The 20,000-nt window shown below is 43.4% G+C and overlaps 1 protein-coding gene and 1 long non-coding RNA gene across 6 annotated transcripts in view; one reads left to right on the forward strand and one right to left on the reverse strand.

The window, feature by feature from the left end:
- Positions 1 to 20,000, forward strand: part of LOC133540853 (uncharacterized) — a 31,332-nt gene that overhangs the window by 4,084 nt on the left and 7,248 nt on the right. The window contains exons 2-3 of the long non-coding RNA XR_009803741.1: positions 9,984 to 10,183; positions 18,495 to 18,673. This is a non-coding gene — a long non-coding RNA (uncharacterized LOC133540853). The remainder of the gene's footprint in view (positions 1 to 9,983; positions 10,184 to 18,494; positions 18,674 to 20,000) is intronic.
- Positions 1 to 20,000, reverse strand: part of bcar3 (BCAR3 adaptor protein, NSP family member) — a 189,569-nt gene that overhangs the window by 359 nt on the left and 169,210 nt on the right. For 4 of the 5 annotated variants that reach the window (XM_061883823.1, XM_061883824.1, XM_061883826.1 and 1 more), the window contains 4 exons: positions 18,486 to 18,657; positions 14,155 to 14,266; positions 9,952 to 10,155; positions 1 to 5,415 (listed from right to left, as the gene is read on the reverse strand). The exon at positions 1 to 5,415 is cut by the window's left edge and continues 359 nt beyond it. In XM_061883823.1, the coding sequence (XP_061739807.1) occupies positions 5,237 to 5,415; positions 9,952 to 10,155; positions 14,155 to 14,266; positions 18,486 to 18,657 (667 nt within the window). In that variant the 3' untranslated portion in view covers positions 1 to 5,236. The remainder of the gene's footprint in view (positions 5,416 to 9,951; positions 10,156 to 14,154; positions 14,267 to 18,485; positions 18,658 to 20,000) is intronic. The other variant, XM_061883825.1, reaches the window with a different exon arrangement.

Here is a 20,000-nt window from a genome sequence, read left to right on the forward strand (position 1 = left end):
AAAGGGCCACAACACTAAAACTGGTCACTGTAAATATCAAATGACTATAAATGTACATTATGCTGCAAGTCAAATTATTTGTTCTTAATCTGGCTTTTGCACTTTTGTGGGTTCAAGTCACATTAACCCAGGGGTCACCAACCTTTTTGAAAGCAAGAGCTACTTCTTGGGTACTGATTAATGCGAAGGGCCACCAGTTTGATACACACTTAAATAAATGGCCAGAAATAGCCAGTTTGCTCAATTTACCTTTAATAAATAAATCTATATATATATATATATATATATAAAAATGGGTATTTCTGTCCGTCATTCCGTTGTACTTTTTTTTTTCCTTTTACGGAAGGTTTTTTGTAGAGAATAAATGATGAAAAAAACACTTAATTGAACGGTTTAAAAGAGGAGAAAACATGAAAAAAAAAAAAAAATACATTTTGAAACATAGTTTAACTTCAATTTCGACTCTTTAAAGTTCAAAATTCAACCGAAAAAAATGAAGAGAAAAACTAGCTAATTCTTGAATTTTTGAAAAAGTAAAAAAATAATTTATGGAACATCATTAGTAATTTTTCCTGATTTAAGATTAATTTTAGAATGTTGATGACATGTTTTAAATAGGTTAAAATCCAATCTGCACTTTGTTAGAATATATAACAAATTGGACCGAGCTATATTTCTAACAAAGACAAATCTTTATTTCTTCTAGATTTTCCAGAACAAGAATTTTAAAAGAAATTCAAAAGACTTTGAAATAAGATTTAAATTTGATTCTACAGATTTTCTAGATTCGACAGAATAATTTTTTGGAATTTTAATCATAAGTTTGAAGAAATATTTCACAAATATTCCTCGTCGAAAAAACAGAAGCTAAAATGAAGAATTGAATTAAAATGTATTTATTATTCTTTACAATAAAAAAAAAAAAAATACTTGAACATTGATTTAAATTGTCAGGAAAGAAGAGGAAATAATTTAAAAGGTAAAAAGGTATATGTGTTTAAAAATCCTAAAATCATTTTTAAAGTTGTATTTTTTCTCTAAAATTGTCTTTCTGAAAGTTATAAGAAACCAACTAAAAAAATGAATGAATTTATTTAAACAAGTGAAGACCAAGTCTTTAAAATATTTTCTGGGATTTTCAAATTCTATTTGAGTTTTGTCTCTCTTAGAATTAAAAATGTCCAGCAAAGCGAGACCAGCTTGCTAGTAAATAAATACAATTTAAAAAATAGAGGCAGCTCACTGGTAAGTGCTGCTATTTGAGCTATTTTTAGAACAGGCCAGCGGGCGACTCATCACGTTGGTGACCCCTGCAATAACCCATAAGAACCCGTTATGTTGGTCAGGACATAACTTCTCCAAAATTTCCAAAAGCCATTAAAATTAATTTTGAATCCATTCGACACAATTAATGTTTTAATAGAGTGTAAAATTCAACTGTTGTGTATTTCATTCATGAACAACAAGCTGTTGCTATGAAAGCCGGACTGTAGGGTTGCCAACACCCTGAAAAAAACAATTTTTATGCGTATACTTGAAGAAATATTTGCTTTTTTTTTTAAGAAACAAAATGTCACTTCCTTAAAAAGTCACATTTGGAGTCCAAACACTTAAAAAGTTAAAGTACAAATGATAGTCACACACACACTAGGTGTTGCGAAATTATTCTCTGCATTTCAGACTTGATCACCCCCTGGGAGGTGAGGGGAGCAGTGAGCAGCAGTGGTGGTCACGCCTGGGAATACCTTTTTTTGGGTGATTTAACCCCCAATTCCAACCCTTTATGCTGAGTGCCAAGCAGGGAGGTAACGGATCCCATTTTTATAGTCTTTGGTATGACTCTGCCGGGGTTTGAACTCACGACCTACCGATCTCGGGGCAGCTACTCTAACCACTAGGCCACTGAGCAGGTTAAAATGTATGATCATCCGTTGCCCGGATCATGTTTTGTTTTACTTTGAAGACTCCCTTCGTGTTATGGATGCAGGGGGAGTTGACGGCACAGAACTCAAGGGGCATACTGTATGTCGCTCTATGATTAATTATACATATACACAATGTAATATGTATAATAATGAAACAATACTAATAAATGAACTAGAGAATGGTGTGTGACACAATCCAAGAGTGTGTATGGAGTAGGGAGTTAATTGCTGAGTGCCAAGCAGGGAGGTAATGGATCCCATTTTTATTGTCTTTGGTATGACTCTGCCGGGGTTTGAACTCACGACCGAACGATCTCAGGGCGGACGCTCTAACCCAGTGGTGTCAAACTCAAATACAGAGCGGGCCAAAATTTAAAACTGAACAAAGCCGCGGGCCGAGGTTGAACAAATTAACCCTTTAATAGGGACCCAAACAAGTTTTGCATTGAATATTGACCAAGTAAGGCTTATATAACTTTATAGTGACATGCAACATCCAGTTTCAAATAATAATAATTAAAAAATATCAATGGCATATCAAATAAAATAAAAACTCCAATTTAAGGCCTTTTTTCGGCGGCGGGTTTGATTTGAGGCGGGGTTTGGTGGTATATTGTAGCATCCCGTAAGAGTTAGTGCTGCAAAGGGTTCTGGGTATTTGTCCGGTTGTGTTTATGTTGTGTTACGGTGCGGATGTTCTCCCGAAATGTGTTTGTCATTCTTGTTTGCTGTGGGTTCACAGTGTGGCGCATATTTGTAACAGTGTTAACCTTGTTTATACGGCCACCCTCAGTGTGACCTGTATGGCTGTTGACCAAGTATGCCTTGCATACACTTGTGTGTGTGTATGAGCCGCATATATTATGTGAGTGGGCCGGCACGCTGTTTGTATGGAAGAAAAGCGGACGTGGCGACATGTAGAGAACGCCAATAGCAGTGCTTTTACGGCCCGCCCCCAATATTATTGTCCGGATGGAAATCGGGAAAAATTCGGGACGGGCACTGAACTTCGGGAGTCTCCCGGGAAAATTGGGAGGCTTGACGAGTATGAGTATTAGAAGTGAATGTGGTGTTACGGCGGCGGTCCAGCTCTAATGTTAATTTGATATTACCTCAAGGGCCAAATTAAATTACACGGCGGGCCAAATTTGGCCCGCAGGCCAGAGTTTGACACCCATGCTCTAACCACTAAGCCGCTTACTGGATTTATCTAGCTGACACTGACGTTTGGACTATTACCGAAAGGAAATGATCAAACCTAAAATGGCAGTGAAAAATCAAACATTTGTTGTGTTAAATGTGAAGTGTGAATTATATTTATATAGCACTTTTCTCTTGTGACTCAAAGCGCTTTACATAGTGAAACCCAATATCTAAGTTACATTTAAACCAGTGTGGGTGGCACTGGGAGCAGGTGGGTAAAGTGTCTTGCCCAAGGACACAACGGCAGTGACTAGGATGGCGGAAGCGGGAATCGAACCTGCAACCCTCAGGTTGCTGGCACGGCCACTCTACCAACCGAGCTAAACCGGTTGTCAATGTTTGTGGTTTACGCTGAAAGCAGGAGTGGGTCTGGGTTCTTGTGGGTTACGTTGTGAAGCCAACCATCCAGTATGTAACATTTGAAGGGGAACTGCACTTTTTGCTCAATTTTGCTTATCATTCACAATCATGGTGACGGATATATATATATATATATATATATATATATATATATATATATATATATATATATATATATATATATATATATATACACAAACAAAGCAAATATTTGAATTTTTTTCTTCCTCCATCCATCTTCTTCCGCTTATTTGAGGTCGGGTCACGGGGGCAGCAGCCTAAGCAGGGAAGCCCAGACTTCCCTCTCCCCAACCACATCGTCCAGCTCTTCCCGGGGGATCCCGAGGCGTTCCCAGGCCAGCCGGGAGACATAGTCTTCCCAATGTGTCCTGGGTCTTCCCCGTGGACGTCCTAGAAACCCCTCCCTAGGGAGGCGTTCGGGTGGCATCCTGACCAGATGCCCGAACCACCTCATCTGGCTCCTCTCGATGTGGAGCTTTACTTTGAGTTCCTCCCGGATGGCAGAGCTTCTCACCCTATCTCTAAGGGAGACACCAACCACCAGACGGAGGAAACTCATTCCGGCCGCTTGTACCCGTGATCTTGTCCTTTCGGTCATGACCCAAAGTTCATGACCATAGGTGAGGATGGGAACGTAGATCGACCGGTAAATTGAGAGCTTTGCCTTCCGGCTCAGCTCCTTCTTCACCACAACGGATCGATACAACGTCCGCATTACTGAAGACGCCGCACAGATCCGCCTGTCGATCTCACGATCCACTCTTCCCTCACTTCTGAACAAGACTCCTAGGTACTTGACCTCCTCCACTTTGGGCAAGATCTCTTCTCCAAGGCGGAAATCCACCCTTTTCAGAGCGAGAACCATGGAGTCTGACTTGGAAGTGCCGATTCCAGTCCCAACCGATCCAGTGAGAGCTGAACATCCTGGCCAGATGAAGCCATCAGGACCACATCATCTGTAAAAATCAGAGACCTAATCCCGCGGCCACCAAACCGGAACCCCTCAACGCCTTGACTGAGCCTAGAAATTCTGTCCATAAAAGTTATGAACAAAATCGGTGACAAAGGGCAGCCTTGGCGGAGTCCAACCCTCACTGGAATCGGGTCCGACTAACTGCCTGTCGATCCCACAATCCACTCTTCCCTCACTCGTGAACAAGACTCTGAGGTACTTGAACTCCTCCACTTGGGGCAGGATCTCCTCTCCAACCCGGAGATGGTACTCAACCCTTTTCTGGACCGGAACCATGGACTCTGACTTGGAGGTGCTGATTCCAGTCCCAACCGATCCAGTGAGAGCTGAAAATCCTGGTCAGATGAAGCCATCAGGACCGCATCATCTGTAAAAATCAGAGACCTAATCCTGCGGCCACCAAACCGGAACCCCTCAACGCCTTGACTGAGCCTAGAAATTCTGTCCATAAAAGTTATGAACAGAATCGGTGACAAAGGACAGCCTTGGCGGAGTCCAACCCTCACTGGAATCGGGTCCGACTAACTGCCTGTCGATCCCACGATCCACTCTTCCCTCCCTCGTGAGGTACTTGAACTCCTCCACTTGGGGGCAGGGTCTCCTCCCCAACCCGGACATGGCACTTCACCCTTTTCCGGGCGAGAACCCTTTCTTCCATTGCTAATAAATACATCTTCCTCATCCTGTGCTGTAATTTCTATTCATAGAATACAAATCCACCAGTCTTCAGTCCGGTCCAGTCGCCAAGTTGAGGTCAAATTAACGTTTGCGTCTTGTGTCGGGGCTCCAGCTTGCGTGACAAGGCCGTGAGGATGAGGCTGAATTTGCTGTAGCGATCTGATTGGTTCACTGAAGCGCCGCGACTCCCCCAAAGCAGCCGCAGCTGAAAGTCCGTCTTGAAGACCTCCAGCAGGTCTTCATCACACTGGAACCCTGAAAACAAAACAAAGATTGTTCAAAATGAATGTTCAGTGGTTTTCCACATTCTATTTTTGGCGCTGATTTGCGTGGGATTGGCATACTTTGCATAATTGGCCATGTAGGGATGGGTACATTTTCACGTTGGAGTTGATACGGTACCAACTTTCCGTGCTTTTGAGTGTGTTTATATTCATTTCTTTAATGATCAAAGCTGATTTTGAATCTAACACTGAGCTGAAAAAGATGGTTTAGTGTGGCTGAAACGGGGCTTAGGCAAATCATTATTCGTTTCAGGCAGGGGTGCCCATTACGTCGATCGCGAGCTACCAGTCGACCGCGGGGTGTGTGTCGGTCGATCTCCAGCCAGGCTTTTAAAAAAAAATAGACCTAAAAATTAGTGATCATCAATCTTCACCAAGACGTGACTTAAATGACATTCACGGTACCGGAGGGTCTTGTGAGATGACGCTGGCTGCTGCAAGATCATTATTATTAAAATATGACCGAGAGGAAGGCGAGAAACACTTTTTATTTCAACAGACTCTCGCGCCGTACCTTCCGTCAAAACTCTAAAGGCCGACTGCACATTTCCTATCTTCACAATAAAAGCCCTGCTTCATGCTGCCTGCGCTAACTAAATACAGAGTCTCGGAAAACTGGCGTGCACAAGCGATCCCTCAGAAAGCTGGCGTGCACATCACTTGTGCACGCCAGCTTTCCGAGACTCTTATTTTGTTAGCGCAGGCAGCATGAAGCAGGGCTTTTATTGTGAAGATAGGAAATGTGCGGTCGGCCTTTAGAGTTTTGACGGAAGGGACGGCGCGAAAGTCTGTTGAAATAAAAAGTGTTTCTCGCCTTCCTCTCTGTCATTTTTTCATAATAATGAACTGGCAGCAGCCAGCGTCATCTCACAAGACCCTCGGGTGCCGTGAATGTCAATCAAGCAAGCTACGGAATTTGCCGCCAATGTTTTTCTTGTAAAGTGTATGGAAGCTGGATGAATTAGATGCCAAAAACCAACCACTTTCATGTGGTATTGTACAGAAAGGACAACTTTTTTTCTCCTCCGTTTGAAAATGTGGGCGTTATCATCATTACTGTCTGATTCCAATCAATGCAAGTCATCAGAATCAGGTAATACACCAACTTATATTCTTGTCTTCGTGAAAGAAAGACATCTATATGTGTTACACATGCTTGTATTATCATTAAACACATTTAACTTGTTTACGAAAATGTCTCTTTCATAAATAAATAAATATAAATGATATATATAAATGAGGTAGATCCCCTCGAGTTGGTCAATTGAAAAGTAGCTCGCCTGCAGAAAAAGTGTGGGCACCCCTGGTTTAAGGGGTTATCCCTTAAAAGTCGCATTAATGGTAAGAAGTATTTTATGTCACAATAGGGGGTCGTTCTCCCAGGAAAACAGACGGACTACTTGGGACATGGCATTTAGGTAAAAACATGACTTAATTTAAACAAAAAAAAGATACAAACAAAAATCGCTCACAGCGGAGGCACAACTTGGGCTAAAGAACAAAGCTAACGTATAAACAGACTATGAACATAAATCAAACAAAACTTACTTGGCATGGCATGAAGCACGGAACTATGGCAAGGCATGAAACAAGTCAGCACAGAGCAAGAAAAGATCACATTGACGCCAGGGTGACTGACTGGCAAAGACGAGCTTAAATACTGCCTCTGATTAGTGCTCGGGAAGCAGGTGAGCGGGCATTTTGTCCACCAGAGACAGGTGGACAAAATGAGTAACCAAGGAAACCAGACAAGGGAGTGGAAAAAAACAGGAACCTAAAGAGTCCAAAGGACAAACAGCACATGGCCAAACAAAAACATGATCAACTGACATGACATTTTATTTATTATTAGTTAGCTTCAGAATAACAATGTTATGAAAAAGAATAAGAGACTTTTTATACTCTAAAAATGTTGGTCTTACTTAAAAATGCACACATTTAGTTGTATTGAGTCTTAAAAAATATGATATGACTCTCACGGAAATACATTTTGAAATATTTGGCTTTCATGGCTCTCTCAGCCGAAAAGCTTCCCGACCCCTGCCTTAAACGGTCTGGCTCAGGGGTCGGCAACCCGCGGCTCTTTGATCACTTTGATGTGGCTCAGCTGCATACCTGTCGACCCTCAATATTTTTCCGGGAGGTTGTCCGGATTTCAGTGCCTTTCCCAGAAATATCCCTGGGCTAACATTCTCCGGTTTGCACCCGCATAACTATTTTGAGGGCGTGTTGTGGTGACGATCCTTTTCACGTTCTCTAAAACATATCGCCGCGCTCGCCTTCACGCCAAGCTATCTGCGTGCCGGCCGGTAGCATGTAGCATGCGACCCCTTTTAGCACACATCATCGACTGCAAGGCATACTTGGTCAACCGCCACACAATTTACACTGATGGTTGTGATATAAACAACTTTAGCGCTCTTACTAATATGCGCCACACTGTGAACCCACATCAAACAAGAATGACAAACACATTTCGGGAGAACATCCGCACTGTAACACAACAGAATAAATACCCAGAATCCCATGCATCCCTAACTCTTCCGGGCTACAATATACACCCCAGCTAGCACCAAACCCCACCCCCACCTCAACCGACGCACGGAGGGTGGTGGGGGGGGCCTTAGTGGTAGCGGGGGTGTATAATGTAGCCCAATACCTACGCAAGTAGATATCGATTTGATTTGACATGAATCGGTCTTTGGTAGTTGTTACGGAATTCGGCCAATGCCTGTAAAAGTACAGACTTTTACAGTACCTCCTATACTTTGGCCATGACATATGTGCATGTAATGTTGATATAAGCGGCACAAAAGGAAGCAAATACATGAAAAGCAAAAGAGATATCTTTTTTTTGTTGTCGTCGCAGGCAAACTAATTCCTTGGGAAGAGTGCTTTCATGCAGCAAGATTGGAAAAAGTTGCAACTGTTGTCGCTTTAAAAAAGAGAACTTAAGGGGTCTAGTAAGCAACATCGTCCCCTCCTGCTATGTCTTCTTATTCTCTGGCAGACCCAACGCGTATGAGGGGTGTTAAGCATCAGTTATGTGGCCCTCTACTGTACAAAGTTGTAAGAACAAGCTACAGTACTTTCACATCCATCCATCCATCTATCCATTTTCTACGGCTTGTCCCTCTCGCAAGGAATTTAGGGATTTCACCATCTACGGTCCGTAATATCATCAAAAGGTTCAGAGAATCTGGAGAAATCACTGCATGTAAGCGGCTAAGCCTGTGACCTCCAATCCCTCAGGCAGTACTACATCAAAAAGCGACATCAGTGTGTAAGGGATATCACCACATGGGCTCCAGAACACTTTAAAAACTGTCAGTAAGGATAGTTAGTCGGTAGATCTGTAAGTACAAGTTAAAACTCGACTTTGCAAAGCCAAAGCCATTTATCAACAACACCCAGAACCGCCGCCGGCTTCGCTGGGTCTGAGCTCATCTAAGATGGACTGATGCAAAGTGGAAAAGTATTCTGTGGTCTGATGAGTCCACATTTCAAATTGTTTTTGGGGTCCTCCGGACCAAAGAGGAAAATAACCCTCCATCCATTTTCTACCGCTTATTCCCTTTTTGGGGTCGCGGGGGGAGCTACAATCGGGCGGAAGGCGGGGTGCACCCTGGACAAGTCGCCACATCATCGCAGGGCCAACACAGATAGACAGACAACATTCACACTCACATTCACACACTAGGGCCAATTTAGTGTTGCCAATCAACCTATCCCCAGGTGCATGTCTTTGGAAGTGGGAGGAAGCCGGAGTACCCGGAGGGAACCCACGCATTCACGGGGAGAACATGCAAACTCCACACAGAAAGATCCCCAGCCTGGATTTGAACCCAGGACTGCAGGACCTTCGTATTGTGAGGCAGACGCACTAACCCCTCTGCCACCGTGAAGCCCTATGAAAATAACCATCCGGCGCAAAGTTCAAAAGCCAGCATCTGTGATGGTATGGGGGTGCTTAAGTGCCCAAGGCATGGGTAACTTACACATCTGTGAAGGCACCATTAATGCTGAAAGGTTTTGGAGCCACATATGTTGCCATCCAAGCAACGTTACCAATGGACGCCCCTGCTTATTTCAGCAAGACGACGTGGCTTGGAAACTTAAACTGTACATCACGCAAGATTGGGAAATAGTTCCGCCTGAAAAGCTTCACAAATTGGGTCTCCTCAGTTCCCAAACGTTTACTGAGTGTCATTAAAAGGAAAGGCCATGTAGTACAGTGGTAAAAATGCCCTTGTACCAACTTTTTTGCAACATGTTGCTGCCATTAAATACAAAGTTCATGATTATTTGCACAAACTCAGTTTCTCAGTTCAAACATTTGCAGTCTATTCAATTGAATATAGGTTGAAAAGGATTTGCAAATTATTGTATTCTGTTTCCAACTTCACTGCTTTTGTGTTCGGTATAAATGGAGGGCCAGCAAATAAATGAATCCATGAGAAACAAACAGTGGATGAATTCAAGAAAGTGAGAACATTTCATGTTTTACCGTGCGTGATTTTCTGTGCGTTCTCGGTGTAGGTTGTTGCTTGTCGTGCAACCTCCCGCGCGGCCTCCAGGTGACGCAGCATGATGTCACAGCCCTGGTCGCTCACCTCCCAGAGCTCCGCCCCCTCCGGCGTGACGGACGGGCGCTCCATCAACGTGAGGAGGGGCAACATGAGGGGCACGCAGACCACCTGAGGAGAGGAGGCTGCGAGGGACGAAGGAAGAAACATTAGGTACGCCTGCGAGATCTGAGTTTTATTCCCCAGCAGTATTCTACAAACCCCGTTTCCATATGAGTTGGGAAATTGTGTTAGATGTAAATATAAACAGAATACAATGATTTGCAAATCCTTTTCAACCCATATTCAGTTGAATATGCTACAAAGACAACATATTTGATGTTCAAACTGATAAACTTAATTTTTTTTTGCAAATAATAATCAACTTAGAATTTCATGGCTGCAACACGTGCCAAAGTAGTTGGGAAAGGGCATGTTCACCACTGTGTTACATCACCTTTTCTTTGAACAACACTCAATAAACGTTTGGGAACTGAGGAAACTAATTGTTGAAGCTTTGAAAGAGGAATTCTTTCCCATTCTTGTTTTATGTAGAGCATGGGTGTCAAACTCTGGCCGGCCCTTGAGGTAATATCAAACTAAGATTAGAGCTGGCCCGCTGGTATTATCCAGCGGCAATGCCACTGTAACATTGCATTCACCGCTGATACTTGTACTTGCCAACCCTCACGTTTTTCCCGGGAGACTGACAAAGTTCAGTGCCCCTCCCGAAAATCTCCCGGGGCAACCATTCCTCCGAATGACTCCCGATTTCCACCCGGACTACAATTTTAGGGGCGTGCCTTGAAGGCACTGCCTTTAGCGTCCTCTACAGCCTGTCGTCGCGTCCGCTTCTCCGCCGTACAAACATCGTGCCGGCCCAGTCACATAATATACAGTATGTGGCTATAACACACACAAGTGAATGCAAGCCATACTTGATCAACAGGCATAAGGGTCACACTGAGGGTGCCCAATAAACAACTTTAACACTTTTACAAATATGCGCCACACTGTGAAGCCACACCAAACAAGAATGACAAACACATTTCGGGAGAGCATCTGCACTGTTACACAACATAAACTCAACAGAAGAAATACCCAGAACCCCTTGCAGCACTAACTCTTCCGGGACGCTACAATATACACCCCCGCTATAACCAAACCCCGCTCCCCCCCACAATTTTTATTAAAATTTGATTTGATATGCCATTGATATTTTTTCATCATTATTATTATAATTTGAAACTCGATTTTGCATGTGACTATAAAGTTATATAAGCCTTGCTTGTTCAATATTCAATGCAAAACTTATTCGGGTCCCTGTTAAAAGGTTAATTTGTTCAACATTGGCCTGTGGCTTTGATCAGTTTTAAATTTTGGCCCACTCTGTATTTGAGTTTGAGACCCCTGATGTAGAGCTTCAGTCGTTCAACAGTCCGGGGTCTCCGCTGTCGTATTTTACGCTTCATAATGCACCACACATTTTCAATGGGGGACAGGTCTGGACTGCAGGCGGGCCAGGAAAGTACCCGCACTCTTTTTTTACGAAGCCACGCTGTTGTAACACGTGCTGAATGTGGCTTGGCATTGTCTTGCTGAAATAAGCAGGGGCGTCCATGAAAAAGACGGCGCTTAGATGGCCGCATATGTTGTTCCAAAACCTGTATGTACCTTTCAGCATTAATGGTGCCTTCACAGATGTGTAAGTTAGCCATGCCTTGGGCACTAATGCACCCCCATACCATCACAGATGCTGGCTTTTGGACTTTGCGTCAGTAACAGTCTTGATGGTTCGTTTCCCCTTTGGTCCGGATGACACAATGTGGAATATTTCCAAAAACTATTTGAAATGTGGACTCATCAGACCACAGAACACTATTCCACTTTGCATCAGTCCATCTTAGATGATCTCGGGCCCAGAGAAGCCGGCGGCGTTTCTGGATGTTGTTGATAAATGGCTTTCGCTTTGCATAGTAGAGCTTTAACTTGCACTTACAGATGTAGCGACAAACTGTATTTAGTGACAGTGGTTTTCTGAAGTGTTCCTGAGCCCATGTGGTGATATCCTCTAGAGATTGATGTCGGTTTTTGATACAGTGCCGTCTGAGGGATCGAAGGTCACGGTCATTTAATGTTGGTTTCCGGCCATGTCGCTTACGTGGAGTGATTTCTCCAGATTCTGTGAACCTTTTGACGATATTATGGAGCGTAGATGTTGAAATCCCTAAATTTCTTGCAATTGCACTTTGAGAAACATTTTTTTGGGAAGCTGTTTTTATACCCAATCATGGCACCCACCTGTTCCCAATTAGCCTGCACACCTGTGGGATGTTCCAAATAAGTGTTTGATGAGCATTCCTCAACTTTATCAGTATTTATTGCCACCTTTCCCAACTTCTTTGTCACGTGTTGCTGGCATCAAATTCTAAAGTTAATGATTATTTGCACACACAAAAAAAATGTAATCAGTTTGAACATCAAATATGTTGTCTTTGTAGCATATTCAACTGAATATGGGTTGAAAAGGATTCGCAAATCATTGTATTCCGTTTATATTTACATCTAACACAATTTCCCAACTCATATAAAAACGGGGTTTGTATTTTATATTTTTATGATCGTGAGAAGTCAACAATTAAATCATGATTAATATTCAAATAATTGTCCAAGTTTAGTCTATATACCAAAAGTCGACAGCGTGATGAAAACACCACAGGTTGGTCATATATGCGGAGGGATAAGGGTGTTACCATGGTAACCGTCGGTATACACCCAAATACCTCATTTAAATAAGGAGGTTTGCACCACATCACACCCACTAATCAAGCCCTAAATCACCAGTGTCTCAAAGGGCTGTACAAGTAACAACAACATCTTCAGATCAGATCCCACATCAGGGCAAGGAAAAAATAAACCCATCTATCCATTTTCTACCGCTTGTCCCGTTCGGGGTCGCGGGGGGTAGCTGGAGCCTATCTCATTTGCATTTGGTCAGAAGGCGGTATACACCCTGGACAAGTTGCCACCTCATCACAGGGCCAACACAGATAGACAGACAACATCCACACTCACATTCACCAGTAGGGACCATTTAGTGTTGCCAATTAACCTATCCCCAGGTGCATGTCTTTGGAAGTGGGAGGGGCCTATCCCCAGGTGCATGACTTTGGAGGTGGGAGAGGCGTATCCCCAGGTGCATGTATTTGGAGGTGGGAGGGGCATATCCCCAGGTGCATGACTTTGGAGGTGGGAGGGGCCTATCCCCAGGTGCATGTATTTGGAGGTGGGAGGGGCATATCCCCAGGTGCATGTATTTGGAGGTGGGAGGGGCCTATCCCCAAGTGCATGTCTTTGGAGGTGGGAGGGGCCTATCCCCAGGTGCATGTATTTGGAGGTGGGAGGGGCATATCCCCAGGTGCATGTATTTGGAGGTGGGAGGGGCCTATCCCCAAGTGCATGTCTTTGGAGGTGGGAGGGGCCTATCCCCAGGTGCACGTATTTGGAGGTGGGAGGGGCCTATTCCCAGGTGCATGTCTGTGGAGGTGGGAGGGGCCTATCCTCAGGTGCATGTCTTTGGAGGTGGGACTGGCCTATCCCCAGGTGCTTGTCTTTGGAGGTGGGAGGGGCCTATCCCCAGGTGCTTGTCTTTGGAGGTGGGAGGGGCCTATCCCCAGGTGCATGTATTTGGAGGTGGGAGGGGCGTATCCCCAGGTGCATGTCTTTGGAGGTGGGAGGGGCCTATCCCCAGGTGCATGTCTGTGGAGGTGGGAGGGGCCTATCCCCAGGTGCATGTCTGTGGAGGTGGGAGGGGCCTATCCCCAGGTGCATGTATTTGGAGGTGGGACGGGCCTATCCCCAGGTGCATGTCTTTGGAGGTGGGAGGGGCCTACCCCCAGGTGCATGTCTTTGGAGGTGGGAGGGGCCTATCCCCAGGTGCATGTCTTTGGAGGTGGGAGGAAGCCAGAGGGAACCCACACAGTCACAGGGAGAACATGCAAACTCCACACAGAAAGACCCCCAGCCCGGGATTGAACCCATGACTACTCAGGATCCGGACTTTCGTATCCAATAGACCCAATTTCATAGTTTGCATGTGTTATTTAGCACCTCTTATGTCGATCTTGGTTGCTGTGTATTGTTACCTGTCCCCTCGTAGAGATTCTTGTAGAAAGGTTTGAGGGTTTTCTCATAGCTGATGGCGGTTTCTGTGAAGTTCCTTCTGAGAGTGGTCCACGTGTCCTCCAGACGGCTGATCTGGACAGGAGCAAAACAACCGCCCGCTTAATTGGTTAGTTGATATAAAAAAAAAACAACGTACCATTCAAAAAAAATCTGCATCTTAGTACAGTTAAAAAAAGACTCTTCCTTATAGTTTTGTTGTATTTTTTTGTGATAAAGTGATTGGAGCACCTGCAATGAGGTGGCGACTTGTCCAGGGTGTACACTGCCTTCCACCCGATTGTAGCTGAGATAGGCACCTGCGACCCCAAAATGGAATAAGCGGTAGAAAAAGGATGGATGGATGGATGATTGGAGCACATTCTTCATCCATCCATCCAGCTTCTTCTGCTAATCCGAGGTCGGGTCGCGGGGGCAGCAGCCTAAGCAGGGAAACCCCGACTTTTTTCTCATAAATTCAGCTATCCATCTCATTATCATAACTTTTTTTTCCCTAATTTCGACTTTTTGCTCACAATTATGACTTTTTGTCTCGTCATGATTTTTACTTTATCTCATAACTATGAATTATTTTTTCCCATGCCAGCAACTTGAGGGTTCCAGGTTCGATCCCCGCTTCCGCCTTCCTAGTCACTGCCGTTGTGTCCTTGAGCAAGACATTTTACCCACCTGCTCCCAGTGCCACTCACACTGCTTTAAATGTAACTTAGATATTGGGTTTCACTATGTAAAGGCGCTTTGAGTCACTAGAGAAAAGCGCTATATAAATATAATTCACTTCACTTCACATAGGTACGACTTTTTAACTCTTAATTATAACTTTTTATCTCACAATTTTAACTTTTTAGCTCAAAGTTTTAAATATTTATCTCAAAATGTTGACTTTTTATGTTATAATTTTGACTATTACTATGGTGGTGGTAGTATTATGCTATGGGACTGTTTTGCTACCCATAGAACTGGGGCTTTACAGAGAGTAAATGGGACAAAGAAAAAGGAGGATTACCTCCAAAATCTTCAGGACAACCTAAAATCATCAGCCCGGAGGTTGGGTCTTGGGTGCAGTTAGGTGTTCCAACAGGACAATGACCCCAAACACACGTCAAAAATGGTAAAGGAATGGCTAAATCAGGCTAGAATCAATGTTTTAGTCCTGACTTAAATGTGTGGACAATGCTGAAGAAACAAGTCCATGTCAGGAAGCCAACACATTTAGCTGAACTGCACTAATTTAGTTAAGAGGAGTGGTCAAAAATTCAAGCAGAAGCTTGTGGATGGCTACCAAAAGCGCCTTATTGCAGTGAAACTTGCCAAGGTGTCAGGTTCAAACACTGATGACATCTATTAAACAGACAAGAAGCAAGGAATCATGTAGAGACAGAGTTAAATTTTGCTCAATGAAGAGAGATGTTTTGGGCTGTACTCTAGTTACAGATCCAAACTACGCTCTAGAGTTCAACCACAAGCTTGTGGATGGCTACCAAAAGCACCTTATTGCAGTGAAACTTCCCAAGGTGTCAGATTCAAACACTGATGACATATATTAAACAGACAAGAAGCAAGGAATCATGTAGAGACAGAGTTAAATTTTGCTCAATGAGGAGAGATGTTTTGGGCTGTACTCTAGTTACAGATCCAAACTACGCTCTAAAATTCAATCAGAAGCTTGTGGGTGGCTACCAAAAGCGCCTAATTGCCGTGAAACTTGCCAAGGTGTCAGGTTCAAACACTGATGACATCTATTAGACAAGAAGCAAGGAATCATGCAGAAACAGAGTTAAATTTTGCTCAATGAGGAGAGATATTTGGGGCTGTACTCTAGTTACAGATCCAAACTACGCTCAAAAATTCAACCAGAAGCTTGTGGATGGCTACCAAAAGCGCCTTATTGCAGTGAAACTTGCCAAGGTGTCAGGTTCAAACACTGATGACATCTATTAAACAGACAAGAAGCAAGGAATCATGTAGAGACAGAGTTAAATTTTGCTCAATAAGGAGAGATGTTTTGGGCTGTACTCTAGTTACAGATCCAAACTACGCTCGAAAATACAACCAGAAGCTTGTGGATGGCTACCAAAAGCGCCTTATTTCCGTGAAACTTGCCAAGGTGTCAGGTTCAAACACTGATGACATCTATTAAACAGACAAGAAGCAAGGAATCATGCAGAGACAGAGTTAAATTTTGCTCAATAAGGAGATATGTTTTGGGCTGTACTCTAGTTAACGATCCAAACTGCGCTCTAAAATTCAACCAGAAGCTTGTGGATGGCTACCAAAAGCGTCTTATTGCCGTGAAACTTGCCAAGGTGTCAGGTTCAAACACTGATGACATCTATTAGACAAGAAGCAGGGAATCAAGCAGGAACATAGTTAAATTTTGCTCAATGAGGAGAGATGTTTTGGGCTGTACTCTAGTTACAGATCCAAACTGCGCTCTAAAACTCAAGCAGAAGCTTGTGGATGGCTACCAAAAGCACCTTATTGCCGTGAAACTTGCCAAGGTCTCAGGTTCAAACACTGATGACATTTATTAAACAGACAAGAAGCAAGGAATCATGCAGTGACAGTTAAATTTTGCTCAATGAGGAGAGATGTTTTGGGCTGTACTCTAGTTACAGATGCAAACTATGCTCTAGAGTTCAACCACAAGCTTGTGGATGGCTACCAAAAGCGCCTTATTGCAGTGAAACTTGCCAAGGTGTCAGGTTCAAACACTGATGACATCTATTAAACAGACAAGAAGCAAGGAATCATGCAGAGACAGAGTTAAATTTTGCTCAATAAGGAGATATGTTTTGGGCTGTACTCTAGTTACAGATCCAAACTACGCTCAAAAATTCAACCAGAAGCTTGTGGATGGCTACCAAAAGCGCCTTATTGCAGTGAAACTTGCCAAGGTGTCAGGTTCAAACACTGATGACATCTATTAAACAGACAAGAAGCAAGGAATCATGCAGAGACAGAGTTACATTTTGCTCAATGAGGAGAGATGTTTTGGGCTGTACTCTAGTTACAGATCCAAACTACGCTCTAGAGTTCAATCAGAAGCTTGTGGATGACTACCAAAAGCTCCTTATTGCAGTAAAACTTGCCAAGGTGTCAGGTTCAAACACTGATGACATCTATTAAACAGACAAGAAGCAAGGAATCATGTAGAGACAGACTTAAATTTTGCACAATGAGTAGAGATATTTTGGGCTGTACTCTAGTTACAGATCCAAACTACGCTCTAAAATTCAATCAGAAGCTTGTGGATGGCTACCAAAAGCGCCTTATTGCAGTGAAACTTGCCAAAGTCTCAGGTTCAAACACTGATGACATCTATTATACAGACAAGAAGCAAGGAATCAAGCAGGAACATAGTTAAATTTTGCTCAATGAGGAGAGATGTTTTGGGCTGTACTCTAGTTACAGATCCAAACTGCGCTCTAAAATTCAACCAGAAGCTTGTGGATGGCTACTAAAAGCGCCTTATTGCAGTGAAACTTGCCAAGGTGTCAGGTTCAAACACTGATGACATATATTAAACAGACAAGAAGCAAGGAATCATGCAGAGACAGAGTTAAATTTGGCTTAATAAGGAGATATGTTTTGGGCTGTACTCTAGTTACAGATCCAAACTGCGCTCTAAAATTCAAGTAGAAGCTTGTGGATGGCTACCAAAAGCGCTTTATTGCAGTGAAACTTGCCAAAGTGTCAGGTTAAAACACTGATGACATATATTAAACAGACAAGAAGCAAGGAATAATGCAGAGACAGAGTTACATTTTGCTCAATGAGGAGAGATGTTTTGGGCTGTACTCTAGTTACAGATCCAAACTACGCTCTAAAATTCAATCAGAAGCTTGTGGATGGCTACCAAAAGCGTCTTATTGCCGTGAAACTTGCCAAGGTGTCAGGTTCAAACACTGATGACATCTATTAAACAGACAAGAAGCAAGGAATCATGCAGAGACAGAGTTAAATTGTGCTCAATGAGGAGAGATGTTTTGGGCTGTACTCTAGTTACAGATCCAAACTACGCCTTAAAATTCAAGCAGAAGCTTGTGGATGGCTACCAAAAGCGCCTTATTGCAGTGAAACTTGCCAAGGGACATGTAAGCAAATATTAACATTGCTGTATGTATACTTTTGACCCATTTTCAGTAGAGCCATAATAAATTCATAAAAGAACCAAACATCACAAAATTACATATATATATATATATATATATATATATATATATATATATATATATATATATATATATATATATATAATATACTTTAAAACTAAAGTGTGTGCGTGTGTCACCTGCGGCAGTTCTAGAGCTTTCATCAGGGCGGTGAAAGCAAACAGATCGCCCACAGCGTCCTTCAGCTCCAATGCCACCAGGATGATGCGATTCAAAGTGGATGCCCGCTCCTCCACGCTGCCAGTACACCCCAGGATGTCCACGGCCACACCGATGGCCATGGTGTGGTGTCTGTGGGAGGAAGCACGTGAGCGTTGGCTTCACAGCCTCAGACTTCAACCTGAACAGCAGTTTATTTAATGGTGTAAACCAGGGGTGCCCATTACGTCGATCGCGAGCTACCAGTCGACCGCGGGGGGTGTGTCAGTCGATCTCCAGCCAGGCTTTTAAAAAAAATAGACCTAAAAATGAGTGATCATCAATCTTCACCAAGACGTCACTTAAATGACATTCACGGTACCGGAGGGTCTTGTGAGATGACGCTGGCTGCTGCAAGATCATTGTTATGAAAATATGACCGAGAGGAAGGCGAGAAACACTTTTTATTTCAACAGACTCTCGCGCCGTACCTTCCGTCAAAACTCTAAAGGCCGACTGCACATTTCCTATCTTCACAATAAAAGCCCTGCTTCACGCTGCCTGCGCTAACTAAATACAGAGTCTCGGAAAACTGGCGTGCACAAGCGATCCCTCAGAAAGCTGGCGTGCACATCACTTGTGCACGCCAGCTTTCCGAGACTCTTATTTTGATAATACAAGCATGTGTAACACATATAGATGTCTTTCTTTCACGAAGACAAGAATATAAGTTGGTGTATTACCTGATTCTGATGACTTGCATTGATTGGAATCAGACAGTAATGATGATAACGCCCACATTTTCAAATGGAGGAGAAAAAAAGTTGTCCTTTCTGTACAATACCACATGAAAGTGGTTGGTTTTTGGCATCTAATTCATCCAGCTTCCATACACTTTACAAGAAAAACATTGGCGGCGAATTCCGTAGCTTGCTTGATTGACATTCACGGCACCCGAGGGTCTTGTGAGATGACGCTGGCTGCTGCCAGTTCATTATTATGAAAAAATGACCGAGAGGAAGGCGAGAAATACTTTTTATTTCAACAAACTTTCGCGCCGTCCCTTCCGTCAAAACTCTAAAGGCCGACTGCACATTTCCTATCTTCACAATAAAAGCCCTGCTTCATGCTGCCTGCGCTAACAAAATAAGAGTCTCGGAAAGCTGGCGTGCACAAGTGATGTGCACGCCAGATTTCTGAGGGATCGCTTGTGCACGCCAGTTTTCCGAGACTCTGTATTTAGTTAGCGCAGGCAGCATGAAGCAGGGCTTTTATTGTGAAGACAGGAAATGTGCAGTCGGCCTTTAGAGTTTTGACGGAAGGGACGGCGCGAGAGTCTGTTGAAATAAAAACTTGTTTCTCGCCTTCCTCTCTGTCATTTTTTCATAATAATGAACTGGCAGCAGCCAGCGTCATCTCACAAGACCCTCGGGTGCCGTGAATGTCAATCAAGCAAGCTCCGGAATTTGCCGCCAATGTTTTTCTTGTAAAGTGTA

This window comes from Nerophis ophidion, linkage group LG22, assembly GCF_033978795.1.
Source record: "Nerophis ophidion isolate RoL-2023_Sa linkage group LG22, RoL_Noph_v1.0, whole genome shotgun sequence".
In the NCBI taxonomy this organism is placed as follows: Eukaryota; Metazoa; Chordata; class Actinopteri; order Syngnathiformes; family Syngnathidae; genus Nerophis; species Nerophis ophidion.